Below are 18,215 nucleotides of genomic sequence, written 5' to 3' on the forward strand. Positions count from 1 at the left end.
TCCCCTCGCCTCGTCTCACCTCATCATACACCATCTGGCATCCGCCAACGTCATACTTGTCCCGTGCACCGCCATAAATCCCTTGGGCACCATGCCACCAAATACATCAACTCAATAACTCCCTGCCCGTCCATGCCCGTCTTTACTTTTAACACACATGGAATCCCCCTCCGTCTTCCCCTTCCCATCCACATGCCCGTATTCGAAATGCACGCCAACCCGGTTCGTGGGCTGCAAGGCCCGTTCCAAATGCACGACCGATCCCGGTTTGAGCTCGATCGATGATGTTTTTCGCAGTTTCCGGCGATAAACCAGCGTTGAGCTCGGACAACAGCAATGCTTTCCCCGAGGTGTACTCTTGGTAGTCTCTTGGAGGGTCTTTGTGGCGATTCTCATATCGAATCCGTTGTGTTCAGCGATACCCAATTTCTTGATTTCACCAATTCTTCGACGATCCCGGAAAGAGGCAGCAGATACGGAATTGAATTGCCCTTTTTTTCTCAATTAATTGGGTTTCTGAGAAGGGAGGAAGAGGGCGAGAGTGCAGGTCTGAAAGACGGATTCAACATGAGGTAGGGCTTGGGGGAGATGGTGTGTGACTTTGGGCTTGGGTGAAACTCTACTCCCAAGAGAAGTTTGTAATAGACTATAATAGTAGTAGTGAATATATTGGAATGTATAAAGGACTCTAATATTGATAAAAGCCTCACGGCAATAGCAACACTTTCTTCGAGGGAAAGGACATCTACAGTGGTGATGAACAGTCAAATTTTCAGATGATAGGTTAAATCTCCTACAAAGACCTTATGTACTACCATATGTATTTTACTAAAAAGTCCTTAATCTAATTGGGCTAAAGGCCCTTACAGTTTACTTAAAGGATAACTTCTGCAGCTTATGGCCCATACGGCCCAACATCTTTATTGTTTGATTCGGCCCACCAGCAGGCCTCTTCACCGGTAGCCCACGACAGCAACTAACTCATGTCTTCATGTCTTCGTGTGCCCTAAGTCAGTAAGTCCCCTTATGTCTTCGTGTGCCCTGTTCCATGCCGCCGACCCCATTCTGCTCCCAGATTGCCCAAGCCGTGTGACAACTCCCCCTTTCTTCAGAAAACCTTGCCCACAAGGTGGGGAAAATTTTCACAAAGCTGATGGTAATTCTCCCAAGAAGCTTCCTCTGTAGTTTGCCCATGCCAACGGACCAAGATCTCCACTACCGGTTTGTTTTTCATCTTCTTCAACCTCCGGTTTAATGCTTCAGCCGGTTCCACTTTAATGGCTCCTTGTTTGTCTACAGGAGGAAGGGTTGCTATGGGTAAAGCCCCTTGACCGAGTTTCAGTTTCAGCTGGGAAACATGAAACACGTTATGGATCTGTGCAGTGGCCGGAAGCTTCAAACGGTATGCCACCTCTCCGATTCGCTGCTCTACCTCGTACGGTCCATAAAACCTTGGACTGAGTTTGAGATTCTGCCGAGTAGTGAGGGACGATTGCCGATACGGTTGGAGCTTCAAAAATACCCAATCTCCAACTTGGTATGTTTGTTCCTTCCTTTTCAAATTAGCATATTTACTCATTCTATCTTGTGCCTTAATGAGATTTTGCTTTAACAGGACCCACAGCTGCTCACGGTCACGCAAGGTAACCTCTATTTCTTCTAACTTTGAGGTTCCTGGTACATAGCATGTCAGTTTTGGAGGTTTGTAGCCATACAATGCTTCAAATGGCGTAAGTTTGATAGATGCATGCATGCTTGAGTTGTAACACCACTCGGCTAATTCAATCCAGTGAGACCAGTTCTTAGGTTTGTCCCCGACATAAGACCTTAGGTAGTTCTCAACCCATTTGTTAACGGCTTCTGTTTGCCCGTCTGTTTGAGGGTGGTAAGTTGTGCTGAAAGCCAGCTGCACTCCCTGCAAAGAAAATAATTCCTTCCAAAATTTACTTGTGAAAGTGGAGTCTCGGTCGGAAACAATCGAGCTTGGCATACCATGTAGCTTGAATACATGTTTCATAAATAGCTTCGCTACATCCTTAGCTGTGTAGGGGTGACAGAGTGGTACAAAGTGAGCATATTTTGTAAATCTATCCACAATAACCCATAAAGAGTTGAACCTCTCCGACCTAGGCAACCCATCGACGAAATCCATTGTGATATCGGTCCATGGTTTTGAGGGAATGGGTAGGGGCTGTAAAAGTCCACTAGGGAGAGTATTATCTACCTTCACCACTTGACATGTGTTGCAATTCTTTAGGAAAGCCTTCACATCCGCCTTCTGTCCAGGCCAATAGAAATCACTTTTAGCCTGTGTAAGGTTTTATCAAATCCCATGTGACCACCCATAGGGCTGCTATGAATTAACTCCAGGAGTTTCTGAATTAAGCCCTGATTAGCTGGGATGTACAACCTGTTTTTGTACAACATCATACCATTCTTGACAGTATAGGGACTAGTGAGTTCCCCTTTTTGGTGCCTTTGCCATAATTCTTGCACTTTTGAGTCTTCTCCATAATGCCCCTTGATATCCTCTATCCAGTCCCAAGTTGGTAATGAAATGAGTGACAAGGTTATCTCAGCTTCCTCCCCTTGCCTAGACAAGGCATCGGCTACTACATTCTACTTTCCTTTTTTAAACTCCACGACAAAGTCATAGCCCAATAGCTTAGATATCCATTTTTGCTGCATGGGGGTTCCTATTCGTTGATCGAGTAGGAATTTAAGACTTTGATGGTCAGTCTTAATCACGAAAGCCTGTCCCAATAAGTAGGGCCTCCATCTCTGCACTGCTGAAACTAGTGCTAAAAATTCCTTCTCATACGTAGACATCCCCACCGCTCTTCCCTTCAAGGCTTTGCTGAAATAAGCCAAGGGTCTACCCTTCTGCATTAACACAGCCCCAATCGCCTCACCCGAGGCATCACACTCAATCACAAAGGGAAACTGAAAATCTGGTAGGGCCAATACAGGGGGTCGGGTTACTGCTATCTTGAGTCTTTCAAAGGCCTCTTGGGCTCCTTCATTCCAATGGAATTTCTCCTTTTTTAAGAGGTCAGTCAACCTGGCAGCTATAGCTCCATAGCCTTTGATGAATCTTCGGTAATATCCCGTGAGGCCTAAAAAACCTCTTAGCTGTTTAACAGACCGTGGATTAGGCCATTCTAGCATAGCCTTGATCTTTTCCGGATCAGCTCTTACACCATAACCAGAAATTAAATGGCCCAAGTAAGAAACTTCTTCGCACCCAAAACTGCACTTGTTGAGTTTAGCAAACAACTGGTGCTGCCGTAACATGTCAAAAGTGACCCTTAAATGGCCCAGGTGGGTTGCTGCATCTGGACTGTAAACCAATATATCATCAAAAAAAACTAAAATGAATTTTCTGAGGAAGGGTTTAAAAACCTGGTTCATTAAACTCTGAAACGTTGAGGGGGCATTAGTCAACCCGAAGGGCATGACCAAGAACTCGTAGTGACCCTCATGAGTGCGGAAGGCAGTCTTTGGGACATCTTCTGGTTTAACTCTGATTTGATGATAACCTAACCTTAAGTCACGTTTAGAGAAAATTCTGGCTCCATGTAGCTCATCCAACAGTTCCTCCACCACTGGAATTGGATATCTATCCTTAACAGTAGCACTGTTTAATGCTCTGTAATCCACACACAGCCGCCACGTGCCATCAGCCTTCCTTACCAACAACACAGGAGATGAATAAGGACTTTGGCTAGGATGAATCACACCCGAGCTCAACAACTCCTTAACAATCTTCTCAATCTCATCTTTCTGAAAATATGGATAGCGATATGGGCGGACAGAAATGGGTGTTGTACCTGGTTGTAAAGTTATGGAGTGGTCATGGGAACGGTTGGGGGGTAGGCCTTTTGGGGTGGCAAAAATGTCAGTGTATAGGTTGAGTAGGTTCTGTATATTGCTTGGGATTTGGGTTGGTGTGACTTGGTTGGAGTTGTCGATGAGTTGTAGCATGACCCCTTTTTTCTCCATGCTGTTACAGTTTTGAATGGAGCCTTCCTCAATCCATTTGTGCCCCGTGAGCCCCTTAAGAATCACAACAGCCTGTTGGTAAGTAAACTGCATAGTTAACTCCTTGAAATTCCAAAGGATTGGCCCCAATCCTATTAACCATTGGACACCCAAAACCATGTCACAACCAGCCAACACTAAAACATACATATCAAGTAAAAACTCAACTCCTTGAATCCCCACTTGTACTCCCTTCACCTTACCTTCACTGTTTACTAACTCCCCATTAGCCACCTTAACCCTGACCTTATCCTCCGCTACTATGGGTATGGAAACCCTTGAGAGCACTGATGGATCCAGGAAATTATGGGTACTTCCCGAATCAATGAGAATAACAACCCACTTAGGCCCAATCTTCCCCTTCACCCGCATAGTCTTTGGGCCCAACGAGCCAATAATAGCCTGTAAGGAAATCTCTGGAGTCTTTTGCATGTCCTTTTTGACCTCACACACACCTTCTTTGTCAATCTGGACATAACACTGACCCGTGTCTTCCACTGTCTCCTCCTCCTCCTCTACAACTTCTTCAATTAAATAAAGTTTTGGGTTGTTGCATCGGTGCCCCGGGTGCCATTTCCAGTCGCAATGGTAACACAAGCCTTTTTCTCTTCTTATTTTCATTTGATTTGGACTGATTTTCTGCACTGGTACTATTGCCTTGTTATATGGTTGGTGATTTTCTGAATGGTTGGGATTCTGTGGTGGTTGGTATTTGAATGAGGCTGGTTCAACATTTTGGAACAGGTTTGGTCGTGGGTTTGGCTTTTTATGGAGGGATAGTTTTTCTTCTTGAATTCTAGCCAGCCTATAAGCTGTGAGTAGTGTGTGAGGGTTAAACATTTTAACCGTCAAACGGATATCGTCTTTTAACCCACTGATAAAGCAACTTAGTTTGTCACTTTCATCCAAACGCCTTAGCCTATTGGCAATCAGCTCAAAGGCAGTCTTATACTCCTCAACCGAACCCATCTGCCTTAGTCTAGTAATTTGTTCCACCGGATCATCATAGCTACTAGGGCCAAAACGGATCAGTAAAGCATTCACAAAATCATCCCATTCAGTTAACAAACCAGACTCATCAAGGCCTTGAAACCAAACCAAAGCCTTACCCACCATGTGAAATGATACCAAACGTAAACGGTGGTGAGGTAAAGTATTGTGAAATGCAAAAAACTGTTTTACCTTGTACAGCCAACCTTGTGGATCATCCCCATCAAAGGTTGGAAAGTCAATTCGTACGGATCTGGGCTGTATGTCACCCGCTTGAGGTAGCATGTGTTGTCCACTGTTTTCTCCATGGTTACTGCTTTTTGCATGTGATTTTTGCATCTCAGAAGCGAACGCTTGAAACTGGTGCATCATGGTTTCCATTTGCATTCGGACTGCTTGCAACTCAATACTGATGTTGGTAAATTGCGATTCAGAATTTTTTATGTATGCTTCAGTTGATTTCTTGAATGATGAAAACCCTTCATGCAGGTCCTTCAATCTAGTGCCTTCAGCCATTGGAGTTTCAGGATAGTAGGATCTGGGCTCTTGGATACCACTTGTAATAGACTATAATAGTAGTAGTGAATATATTGGAATGTATAAGGGACTGTAATATTGATAAAAGCCTCACGGCAATAGCAACACTTTCTTCGAGGGAAAGGACCTCCACAGTAGCGATGAACAGTAGAATATTCCAGATGATAGGTTAAATCTCCTACAGAGACCTTATGTACTACCATATGTATTTTACTAAAAAGTCCTTAATCTAATTGGGCTAAAGGCCCTTACAGTTTACTTAAAGGATAACTTCTACAGCTTATGGCCCATACGGCCCAACATCTTTATTGTTTGATTCGGCCCACCAGCAGGCCTCTTCACCGGTAGCCCACGACAGCAACTAACTCATGTCTTCATGTCTTCGTGTGCCCTAAGTCAGTAAGTCCCCTTATGTCTTCGTGTGCCCTGTTCCATGCCGCCGACCCCATTCTGCTCCCAGATTGCCCAAGCCGTGTGACAAAGTTACGGCTTCTTTTTAGCTTTTTAATTTTTAATTTTTAATTTTATTTAATAGAAATTATTTTTAAAAGAATTTGTTATTTTTTTAAAGAATTTTAAAAAATGTTTGAAAAAAATAAAAAGTTTGCACGTTCGGTGAGGGATCTTGATGAGGTATTTCGGTGGTGTAGTATCACTCTTGAAAACTTTCCAATTTTAGGAAACTTTCAATTATCAATAATTTTCAAATTTTCTAATTATCAATTTTTTCAATTTTTCAATTTAATCAGAAAATTTTAAATTAAATAAATATGATATCCCGTTTCTACGTGTATTTTCACTGAATGAGTTGTTTTTAATTTAATTAATATATTACTTCTTTTATTTTAAATTATTGTATTTTAATTGGTTTTATTTTAATTTGATGTGGTGTTTAATTTATTAATCCTGCTACAGTCAGTCAGGATATGCAAACGCGGGTAAGCGTGCAGGCCACGTCAATTAAATTAAAAGTAAAAAATAAAAAAGACAAAAACAAGAAAGAAATATAATCAGTTGGTCGTCTTCTTCTTCTGGGTCTCTCTTCTTTGTATGAGTCTCTAGATCTCGCATCTTCATTTTCGAGTGGGTAGCTGAAAAAGACAAATCTTTGAGTCTTCATGTGGGTCATCTTCTTGGATAGATGAAAAAGTCAAATCTTTTTCGTGATTTCTACGACCCTACACCATTTGTTGGCGCAAGTAGTTTCTATGACTGGTAGGGATCAAAGAGTTTCATGGATTTAGGGATTTTGGATAACCAAAGTCTTAGAAGCATCTATGGGTGAATATGATCTCGATTTCAAGAGTTTTTTTCTTGCACAGATCATTTACTTGGAAGCACGTTCTTTTCGGCATTACTTTTTACTAAAAGAGCTCCATTTCATGACCTTGCTTAAGAATCTTTATTGGCTCTGTTTTTGTACTCCTTAAAAATAAATTGTGAAGCTTTATTTCTAGGATTTTTGTTGACCTTTTTGTGATTGTAGAGTCAAGTGCTTTGAATTTATACAATGGGATATTTGTGATCGTTGCTTCGTGGTTTTGTTCATTCCAAGCACTTATGAATTACAAACTTTCGAAACCCAATTTTACTGCAGCTAAGAAAGTAGTTGGGCTACCCTTCCTCACTGCAAATTTTGGGAAATTACGTTGGAGATTTATGTAGCCTATCTTCTTCTACACAGATGAGCATCTCATGCCAGGACAGTTCGGTTACTGAGCTCAAAATAATAAGAAATAAGCTTACCAAGGTCAGTGGATTCAATGAAAGGGAAACGGTGTTTGAGCAAAGGGAGGAGAAGATAAGAGGGGAGACGAAGAAGACGAAGAAAGGAAGAAGATGAAGAAGATAAGAGGGGAGACAGAAGAAGAAAGAAGATTTTCCACGATGCACACAGTTTCATTAAGGACACGTAGGACCCGACTGCTCGGCGACTGCCCCTCCCGCTTGCAGTTAGCATTTTTCTTAATTTATTTTAGTCGTTTTATATTTTTTAAAATTGTTTTCGTCAGATCAGTTTTTGAACTCCGGAGGTGAGTATTGGACCTCATCTCTTTTCCCTCATCTTTTCTTTTTATTTTCTCTTTTTTTTTTCTTTTTTTTCTTTTCCTTTTCTTTTTCTTTTCCTTCTTTTCTTTTTTCTTCTTTTTCCTTCTTCTTTCCTCTCCTCTCCCGTGCGCACAGCTCTCTCCCTCTCTTCCCGTCGCTGTCCAGTCTTCCACCCAGAACCACCGCTGTCCGACCGGCGTGGCCGACACCTCCCACCCAGAAAAATCCCCCTCCGACTGGAGAACACCCCCACAAAAAATCAGCCACATCCGAGCTGCCGTTAACCCCCTAGAGCCCCATCTTTCTGCACAGTTTTGAGTCATTTCCAGCGCCGTCGCTCCACCTCCGGCCACCATCTTTTTACCACTTCATCTCCTGCCTCTTGCCGTCCTAACCCACCCAATTCAGGTCCCGATCCGTTGTCGGAGCAGCTCCCACGAACTCAACTCCGATCAGCCCCTTTTTGCACTTCCACCGCCATTTCCACCGCCATCCACGGCCAAAACTCACTTCATTTAACTTCATAAACATCCCTAGGTCATTCTCTATCAATTTCATGTCTTGGTTTGTCCCCGTTCGAAAGTGGGTAATTTATAACCCACGACCACAGTGTAAAATATACTGTTACGTTGATTTTTCTCCACCGTTTGCAACGTCGTGAGCTTTCAAAAAATACTTTATAGCGCTGTAAGTATTTTTCAAATTTTATTTTAGATTTAAATATATTTTTTCTCTTACAATAAATTATTGAACTGGTTGGTTGATTCTGGACTGAGTCCGAGAAGTTCGGGGGTCGGATGGATTGAGGACGGAGTTGTTTGGTTGATGTTGATATTTGTTTGAGATATTTGTGCCTTGATATTTGCATTGTATAGTGCACGCATGTTCATGTTTAAAAAATGGAAAACTGGATTTTTGTGTAATTGCATGCATGTACATGTGTTTGTAAAATGAAAACTGGGCTTGTAAGCGAGAAATGATTTATGGTATATGTGAACGGTTGGACTGACTGGTTCGAGTCAGAGGCACGTGTAGGGATGGTGGTAAGCAGGAACGGTGGTAGAATCCCACATGAGGTTCCCGCCTACGGTGCACGCGGCGTAGGGATGATAGTAAGCAGGGACAGTGGTAGAATTCCGCATGTAATTCCCGCCTACGGTGCACGTTTAGGGACGGTGGTGAGCAGGGATGTTGGTAGAGTCCCGCCTGCGATTCCCGCCTACAGTACTATGATAGTTTGGTTTTTAGGCCATTATCAGGGATAATGACGAGGTTATGTTTTGGACCAAAATGGGATTTTGGCGTGCGTGGAAAAATGTGGTTTTATGGGATCTGTGCATTTGCTTTCTTTCATGCATATTGTTTGAGTTTAATATATTTTTATCTTATGGCGTTTGGATCTTTACTCACCTACGGCACCATTTTGGTACCGTAGATTCTGATGCAGAGGTCGAGGATGAGGAGGAGGCTGAGCCCGAGGAGGCGACTCCACCGGAGTTTTGAGTTGAAGTTTATGCCTTGTTGTTAGGTTTGAAACTATATTTGTGGCTTGTAATATTTTATTATGTATGTTTTGAACGGGTTTGTATTAAATAAAGAAAAATTCTGGTACTTAACTATATGACTTTGTTTATCCACTGCATGTTTTCTTTTACACACTTGTTGCATGTACACACACTTGGCACTTGGCGATAGGGTGGTGACTTATGTTGTCATCATCTTGACGTCTCGATTTCCCCATGTGCGTACGTGGGATTTGGGGGCGTCACAATAAATTTGCAAAGAATTAGATAATATTTTGGGAACAAAAAATGTGTGAAAATAATTTTTTAATGCATGGAAGAATTTCCTCCTAATATTTTTATTTATTAATAAAAAATATAAAAAAATAATTATTTCATAATTACAACAATAAACCTTAACTTTCTATAAAAATTTAAATATATCTCAACTTACTTCGTACATTCAAACATATCCAAATATATTTCAATGGAAATCCATTCTGTTACACAAAATTTACTCAAATATCTTAATTCACTATTATTTATAGATAAAAATAAATTATTATTTAAAATAATCTTAACATCTCAGCGGAGCCTCAAAAATAACCCAGAATGATCCGACTCGATCCAATTAACAGCTCAAAGTTTTTCTTAAAATGTCATTTTGCATAGGTGCTATGGGGTGAACTGTATTGGCCCAACAACACTGTAAGCCCAATTGAGTGCTGGTTACTGCTGGATAGTGATCGTTCTTAACCCTAAATTTCTTCTGAAAACCCAAGCCGAAGAATTTCACTCTTTTCGTTTGTTTGCTGCAATTGCTATGGGCATGGCATACTTCTCAAGGAACAAAGTCGCCCGCAAGCAAGACATCCTAGATACTCTGACTTGGATCAATGTCATATTTTACCACTTTTTACAAGCTTCTTCGTTTTTTTGAATATAGAAGTGTGAATCAGTGTGATAGCGTGCCTATTTTAACGTACCATTTCTTGTTTGGTCTTTATCCATTTTTATCTTGACCTTAGGAGTGATGAGGAATAATAATTTTATTCCACTCCTTATTTGCGTGCTTGATTTGTTTTTCTTATTGTTCTTTTTATTTCCGTCACCTTATTATTTTCCTTCTGATATCTTCTTTTTCTTGTCCTTTCCTTATCTTTTCTTTGTCGTTTCTTCCTCTCTCATTCTGCTATCTTCTAATGAGTGTTTTTTGATGGGCTGGACTTTGTTTATATGGGCCAGGGGAATATTTTATCCCATTCAAAAATGTTGGACTCAACCACTTATGCATAATTAATTCGAACCATATAAAAATCAATTCGGTTGTTGTATTATGGAAGAGACAATTCAAGATCAAGAGGTCTACTACACTAACTCATATGAAACTTTGTTTACTTTAGAAGACTTGAATCTCCTTATAGAAAATGAGATTTCCGTATCTCAATACAAACTAGTTTGATTTCAATTCTAATTTCATTGTAATTTTAATTTTATTGTTGTGTATTTCACCAACAATTTGCCTCTATGATAGACACCCTCCATGCGTGGACCTACAATCCTAGTTTTGGAGAAGCAAAAGTGACTCTGTTGGTAGCTAAAAAAGCAAAAAGCTTGGGCATGAACAATTTGATCATACAAATCGATGTCATCACAACTTTCCAAAATAATACTATAATACTATACTATCCATATAATTTCTTATTTTTATTTCGAGGATTTGAATCTCTTTCCTTTTTCTACTTCCCTGTTTGTTGCAACTCTCTAATATCTCTAAGATCTTAAAGAAATCATTGATCGCGTTTTGTCTATGAAGGTTATAATTTGGCACCTCAAAGATGTGGAAGGCATTCAAAACATACAAAAACATCAATTTCATGCTCACCTTTGAATTTGGTTTGTAGCTCCTGACATGCATTATTTTTACTTGCTCATCATATAAAATTGATTACTTTTACTTGCTCATCTTGCTCATCATATAAAATTGATTACTTTTACCTGCTCATCGTATAAAATTGCATGGAATGAAAGATCCCGTTTGGATACACAATTAATCACATCTCAACATTAAAACATTACTCAAACATAAACATATTAAATTTCTTTTTCATACTTTTAAATTTCTATAAAAAAACAAAAAATAATAATAATAATTCAACTTTTTCACATCATAAAATCAAAATTATATTATAACAATATTTTAACTTTATAAAATTTTTATTCAATTTTTTCTCTCTCATTTCTCTAAACCCAACAAAAATCTTAACTCAAACTATTTCATTACTATTCACAAATTCTTTTATCTCATCTCATCTTATGTGACTATCCAAACGGGGCCAAAGGTACACTTGGTAGGTGGTAGGTGCGAAATTGTTAACCACAAACACATTAGATTTGCCAACTCTTGATTCGAATGATAATTATCTCATTAATCTTATCAAGGAAGACTAACGTCCAAAATAAGAAAGGCCATGCCTTTCATACCCTAAAGTCTACATTGCAGAAAAAGTAGAAAACCTAATGACTGGACAATAGTGGTGACAGTTGAGAATTTCAACTAACAAGGCACACAAAAGTATGAATACAAGTCCACCACCCCTCATCTGCCTTCCTACTCTCGAGTATGGGGTCCTTTTAATTTTAGGCTTTTTCACCCCCCTAGGTAACATTTCCATACATTAAATCTCAATATTGGAATCCCATTTCCTTGTGGACATTAAGCTATCATCCATGGCCAAGACAAAGAGGCTATGCCTCCTCCTGGCACGGCTCATGGCGCTTGGTGCCACTCTTTCAGCTGCAATTGTCATGGCCACTAGCCATGAAAAAGCTAGTTTCTATGCTGTATCCTTCGAGGCAAAGTACGACAACACGCCAGCTTTCAAGTAAGTGTCTTCAAATATTGCCATCTCAGTTTTTTGTGACACAAATACTTGCAGAGTTATCTTCTTCTTCTTCTTTCTATTGATTATTTAAACATTACCATAGGTATTTTGTGATCGCGAATGCTGTTGCTAGTGTCTATGGGCTTTTGGTTCTTTTTCTTCCTTCGAAGAGTCTGCTCTGGCGATTGGTCATTGTCCTGGATGTGGTAATTGTTTACAAAGCCTGTCTTATACCTGCATTTGCTTTGGGTAATCTCATATCCCATTGAGGTACAACAAAAATGGCTCTCAAGCACAACAAATATTTAAGAAATAGTGGTAACTACTGATCAAAATGTGTGTTCACGCCTGCCTTTTGTATTTTCATTTATATTCTTAAAGAAATTAAACCAGATGGATTCTCTTCTGGCATAAGTTCTTGTTTCAACAGATATGAAAAGGCAGATAAGAGTAACATTTGCTGTGAGCAAAAGTGGTCCTGAATTCTTAACATTGCTCTTTTATTTCACAGTACCAGTAATGCCCTCTTCAATCTGACACAACACTATCTTAGAACCTCATAGATTTAGCCTGTCAACATAAAACGATTACAAATTCATTAAAAAATAATTCTTTAATCATTAAGTAAAGAATAAAAATAAAATAAAATAAAAAGCAATTCATTACAAAAATTCGGTGGGTATCCTCGGTGGGAGTAGGGTTTTACTTTAATGAAACCCAAATTAATTATAGTACCTATGGTGCTATATATATAATATAACAGATGCATTCATTGTTTGGACCAGGTTTTCACCATGTTGGTAACTTCAAGCATTTCAGCAGCCTTGGCAATAGCTGAAGTGGGCAAGAAAGGAAATTCTTCTGCAGGTTGGCTGCCCATCTGTGCCCAAGTTCAGAAGTACTGTGACCAAGTAAAAGGAGCTCTTATTGCTGGCTTCATTGGAGCCATTATTTATCTGTTGCTTCTTCTCTATTCCATCCACAATGTCTGGGACCCTCTTTTTAAGCAGAATACTTAGATTGAGGGTCTCAAAGTCAACTGGGTTTCCACCCAGCTTGCTCTAAATCTTTCTTAGAAGGCACGCCATAAAGCATTATATATAACGTTAACCATTTGCTTTTGGTGACAACTGTTCTGTTAAATGATTCTAAGCGACACAATATCGGAACTGCTACTGTTTGTTTTTTTTATTTTTTTGATAGGTACTGTTTGTTTTTTTACATCATGCTCTTAACTGACTTTATGGATCAGTATGTTTTGAGTTATAACGGGCAAATTAATCTACGTTTGTCTTAATTATAGAGAGATATTTTAAGATTTTACAAAAATAATTTATAAATTGAGACAGTTTAATATAGTACATTAAGGCCTAGTTTGAATGGCAAAACTATATCATCTCATCTAATCTAATCATTATAACTTTTCCAAATTTTTAAATAAAATACAAGTAATTTAACTTTTTCAAATTTTAAAACAAAAATTATGTTAAAAAATTATATTCTAATAATATTTTATTCAACATTTTACTTTTATTTTATCTCAACTCATTATCCAAACCAGACCTAAATTGTAAAATTATTTTTATTGTAAAGTTAATCTAACGTATCACATCAAATCATATCAATTTATGATTTTTTTTTTTTATAAAAGTTTAACACCCTGACCTGTGGCAGACCTACCTTATATCTAGGGCCCAAAAAAAAAAAAATTACACTCCTCGTATGTTCTTTAAAATTTTCTAAAATCTCAATATATTTATAAATGTCTTTTTCTAAATTTTTTTCCTATAGCCTCGAAATTTTATATAATTTATATATATTATTTACTTTTAAGGATGTGGTCTCACCAAAATTAAATTAAAATTAAGTTTAGGAAAAATAAATAAACTTATTAGTATGAATCTCTATTTTTTTTTTTTTGTTATAAAATATTAGATTTCTTAACATAGAATCCAAAGTGAAATTATAAGAAAAATCATTTAAGATTGATAGTTTACATAAGAAATAGTTGAGAGATTTTATCCTCTAGACTTTATTGAGTAAAAATATAAATAAATATATATATATACACATATATTTAAGGTCTCAACTATAACATTGTATACTTAATGTAACACGAAAATATTTAAATTTTGCATAACATTTCATAAACTAGCTTACAAATTAGAATTAAAGATAACCTTTTAAAAGATTACTTGATAGTTTCTATGAAAAAAATAAATTCTAAATATTTCATTATAAAAATAATAATAGATTAATATTATTTTATGAAATAATATCGTCAAAAAATTGAAACATATATTAAGTTGTATTTTTTAAAATTTTATTTATATATATATAACAAATTATTAAGATCTAATTTTATATATTGTTCTATTTTACGACTTTTAAGTTTCTTTTTATTTTATATATACGTGTCACATGATAAAAAAGTTACCCCCTCTTAAAAGTTTCTGGTTCCACCGCTGACCTTGGCGGAATGATGACTTTGAGTGGCGTACTGATCAAGAAGTTGGATTTCCTCCATGCGTGAAGAAGACTTGCACTTTATTTTCATGATAAACATTTCTTTTAGAACTTTCGGGGATATTGAAAATTTTGCCATGACATAACCACCCACCCAAGACTTCTCGCTAGATGACAGAAATACGTGCAAGTTTAGGTTCAACTTCATGTACTCAAAACGCATCAAGCCAATCTTTCCTAAAGACATTTAATTTAATATTAAATTTAGTTCAACCAGGGCAAGTTTTATTCTGGTTCAATCTCAAATCCGAATAACCCGATTTTGGAGCAGGCTATCAGCCTAAATTTTATCTAGGTCGATAACCAGATTACCCACCTGCTCATACCAATAACGAATACGGATATAGAATGCTGGATTTAAAATTTGGTACTGCAACCCAATCTACATTTTGAAAAAATTAAGTTTATTTTTTATTTACATAAATCCAATTTTATTCATAAAACAGATCAAATGTGCCGAAAACTTTACAAACAAAGAGAATTAAACACTAGAAATCCTAACAATATCTACAGCTACCCTGTTGGCAAGAAAAGGAGGTTCCTATCATCATTGTAGAGCATCTTCCACAATCGTGCATGACATGCTAAAAGATGTGCAACCTCATTCCAACATGATCAACAATCTCTGAGGTATGAAAATAAGATAGCATCATTTTGATCTCTTGTATCAAAGGACTATAACTTGGAAAATGATCCTGATCTGAACAATCAGCTTCCACAATAATCAAAGAGTCACCTTCAAGAACCAAGTATGAAACTCCCAATTATGTGATCATTTGTAGACCTCTTAATGCAGGTAGGGCCTCATTCTCTTCTACCTCATAAAACCCTCCTCTTTCCTACACATAGCCATAAGCATTTCACCTTTTTCATTCCGTAGAATATATAGCACCCAAACCAGACTTATTCAACGAATAAAAAACAGCCCATCGAAATTGAATTTACATTTACCAAGTGGAGGGGGCTGCCAACACAACAAAGGTACCTTATTATGAACCAACTGATATGCTTTAACATGCCGGTAACTCTCTACATATGCAAGACTATTATCAATTATGTCATTTGAGACAATTTCATCACCTTGAAACAGTCTCAATTTCTACATTTTCATATTGTCGAAGCAGTAGTCAGAAACTTTAATAGTAAGAATTGATCATCATGTTGCATAACTTTCTAGACCAATAAATGACTCCGTTGTCATCAACAAAAAATAAATGACTGATACGTGGAGCTTGATTGCATATACGTATCCCCATTAAAGTACCTTCCAATTCAACTTTTCATAACATAGAAGAGAAAACCCCAGCACATAAAACAAATAGATAAGAAGAAAGAGGACAACATTGTCACAAACCACGTGTAGGTGAAATAGAGCCAGTAGAAACACTTAGAAATGTAACTGGTCCGATTTTGGACCAAATTTAGGACCGAACCTATATGTATTAATTTTGCTTTTTTAAAAATCGATTATGCACCAGTTATCCTCCTAAACTAGTACATTCGGTTTTATCGATTTCAGTCCAATTCAATCCGGTTTTTCAATTTTAATAAAATGCAAATTTGTAAAAAAAAAAAAAAATTATTTATAAAAAAAGAAACATATATATGCATACACGGTTGATAATATCATATAATGATCATATATAGCAATGATGATGGGAAGGTCAATTACTACTTCCATATGTACAATTGTACATACATATCTACACACACACATATATACATGCATGCATACACATAAATTCAACTTTGGTAGATAAATTCAAATTTGGTAATAATATTTGAGTGATTGTTTTTTCTTTTTTGCTAAATAATATTTTAGTGATCTTACTTACAACTTTGGTATATGAATTCAAATCTTTTTATATTTAGGATTTTTTTTTTTCAATTTTAAGTGATAAAAAAATATTGATGTGATTTATCAATTTCAATTTAAAGTTTTATAATTTTAGTTTACTTTTAAATTAATTTATATTATTATATATATTATCTATATAAATTATATATAATATAAAAATATTATATAAGATATTAAAAATAATTTAAAATATATATTATATAGAACCGGTTCGGTCTGGTCCGGGCCTAAAAAGTCTAGAACCAGAACCAGACCAGTTCCAGCTGGTTTTGCCATTACAGAAACTAGTTCCAGATCAGACATGTCCAAAATCGGACCGGATTGACCGATTCGGGCTAGTATGGTCCGGTTTCCTTTTATTTTTTACAACCTTATAAACACCATTTAAAAGAACATGATAAGAGACTAAGAGATACAAAAAATGATAAGAGTAATCCATCATTAACTGAAGCCCAATTTCTGCATAACTTCAAGAAAATTTCATTCTACTTGATCATACGCCTTACTTATATCTAATTTGATGGGCATACAACCCTTACGGCCTTTGCCTTCTTCGAATAGCATGCACCATTTCAAATGAAACCAAAATATTCTCTATAATTAACTTTCCAGATACAAAAGCACAATGTGTAGCAACAACAGCTTGAGGTAATACCAATTTCAAATGATTCGCAAGTATGTTTGCAATAATTTTATAGACTACATTACATAAACTTATAGGTCTATAGCCAGGAAGGTACTTACAATTGCTCTTTGGAATTAGCACAATAAAAGATACGATTAAAGAGTGCATTATTGTAAGAGTCACAGAATGACTTACTATGTGCCAATATTTTTTTAAAAACAACGTACAGAGGCATACTATTCGGGCCCAGTGCTTTTAAAGGCTGCATCTAAAACATAGTTGCTCTAATCTCCTCACAGATGTAGTCTCGTAGCAAGGCTACATTCATAGAATCAACAAATCTATGTTGGATAGAACACAGAGCAGAACCCATATCATGTGGTTATGTCAAGGAGGACTATTGAGAAAAAATATGCTCAAACAACTTATTTCATATGCTTCCCTTGTCTAAGAATGCCTCCGAATATGGTAAAGAAAATTCCTACGTTGTCTTTGCGACGCCTTCTAATGAAAAAATTCTGTATAATGATCCCCAACACTCAACCAAGATACTCTTGATCTTTGTTTCCTCAACTCTTCTTGTTCCAACAATAAATTCTTATCTTTCCTAAGTTCATGAATAGGGATGGAGGAATCAGTTGCTGATCGAGATGCGTAAATTAAAGCCAATTCCCTTTGTTTAACAACCAACTTTGGTTTAATATTTCCAAATCGAGACTGACTTCTTTGGGTAAGACTACAACCACAATTATGCAAATTCTCAACTAGAATAGGCACAGGAGACAAATCTCTAGGAGAATTCCAAGTTGATGCTATGGTCTCCTCACATCCCGAGACCCCTACCCACGTAGCTTCAAAATGGAATAGCCGTTGCAGGCAAGGAACAAGATTATTTACTCCATTAGTGATTGACAACAAGAAACTATGATCAGAAACAAAAGTAAAAGAATTCTGCACTTTACATGAAGGGTACAACTCTAACCAATCCCAATTACCCAAGAATCTATCCAACCTCTCCTTTATATTTTCAGAGCTCTCTCTTAAATTACTCCAGGTAAATAATGAATCGTCAGTAGCTAACCCTCTACATTGGAAATAGTTAAGGACATACAGAAATCTTGCATCTGTCAAGCCAGACATTGCCTACCGACCACTTTCTTAGTATTGGAAACAATCTCATTAAAATCTCCAAAACATAACCA

General features: G+C 37.3%; 1 protein-coding gene and 1 long non-coding RNA gene across 2 annotated transcripts; both read left to right on the top strand.

Annotated features, from left to right (window-relative positions):
- The first annotated feature begins 1,241 nt into the window (after nt 1–1,241).
- Nucleotides 1,242–5,838, top strand: LOC122303994. The gene is made up of 3 exons (XR_006240882.1): nt 1,242–1,537; nt 1,616–1,643; nt 5,521–5,838. It is a non-coding gene; the product is annotated as an uncharacterized LOC122303994 (long non-coding RNA).
- A 5,912-nt stretch (nt 5,839–11,750) lies between these two features.
- On the top strand, nt 11,751–13,193 carry LOC122305573 (CASP-like protein 1C1). The gene is made up of 3 exons (XM_043118167.1): nt 11,751–12,004; nt 12,108–12,210; nt 12,790–13,193. The coding sequence occupies exons 1-3, from the start codon at nt 11,850–11,852 to the stop codon at nt 13,021–13,023; spliced, it is 492 nt and encodes a 163-aa protein (XP_042974101.1). The 5' UTR covers nt 11,751–11,849; the 3' UTR covers nt 13,024–13,193.
- The last annotated feature ends 5,022 nt before the right edge of the window (nt 13,194–18,215 follow it).

This window comes from Carya illinoinensis, chromosome 3 (genome assembly GCF_018687715.1).
Source record: "Carya illinoinensis cultivar Pawnee chromosome 3, C.illinoinensisPawnee_v1, whole genome shotgun sequence".
NCBI lineage: Eukaryota > Viridiplantae > Streptophyta > Magnoliopsida > Fagales > Juglandaceae > Carya > Carya illinoinensis.

Coding starts and splice junctions, on each gene's coding strand:
- LOC122305573 (XM_043118167.1), top strand. CDS start 11,850: ATGGCCAAGACAAAGAGGCTATGCCTCCTCCTGGCACGGCTCATGGCG. Junction 12,005..12,107: donor GACAACACGCCAGCTTTCAA/GTAAGTGTCTTC, acceptor ACATTACCATAG/GTATTTTGTGATCGCGAATG. Junction 12,211..12,789: donor TGGTCATTGTCCTGGATGTG/GTAATTGTTTAC, acceptor TGTTTGGACCAG/GTTTTCACCATGTTGGTAAC.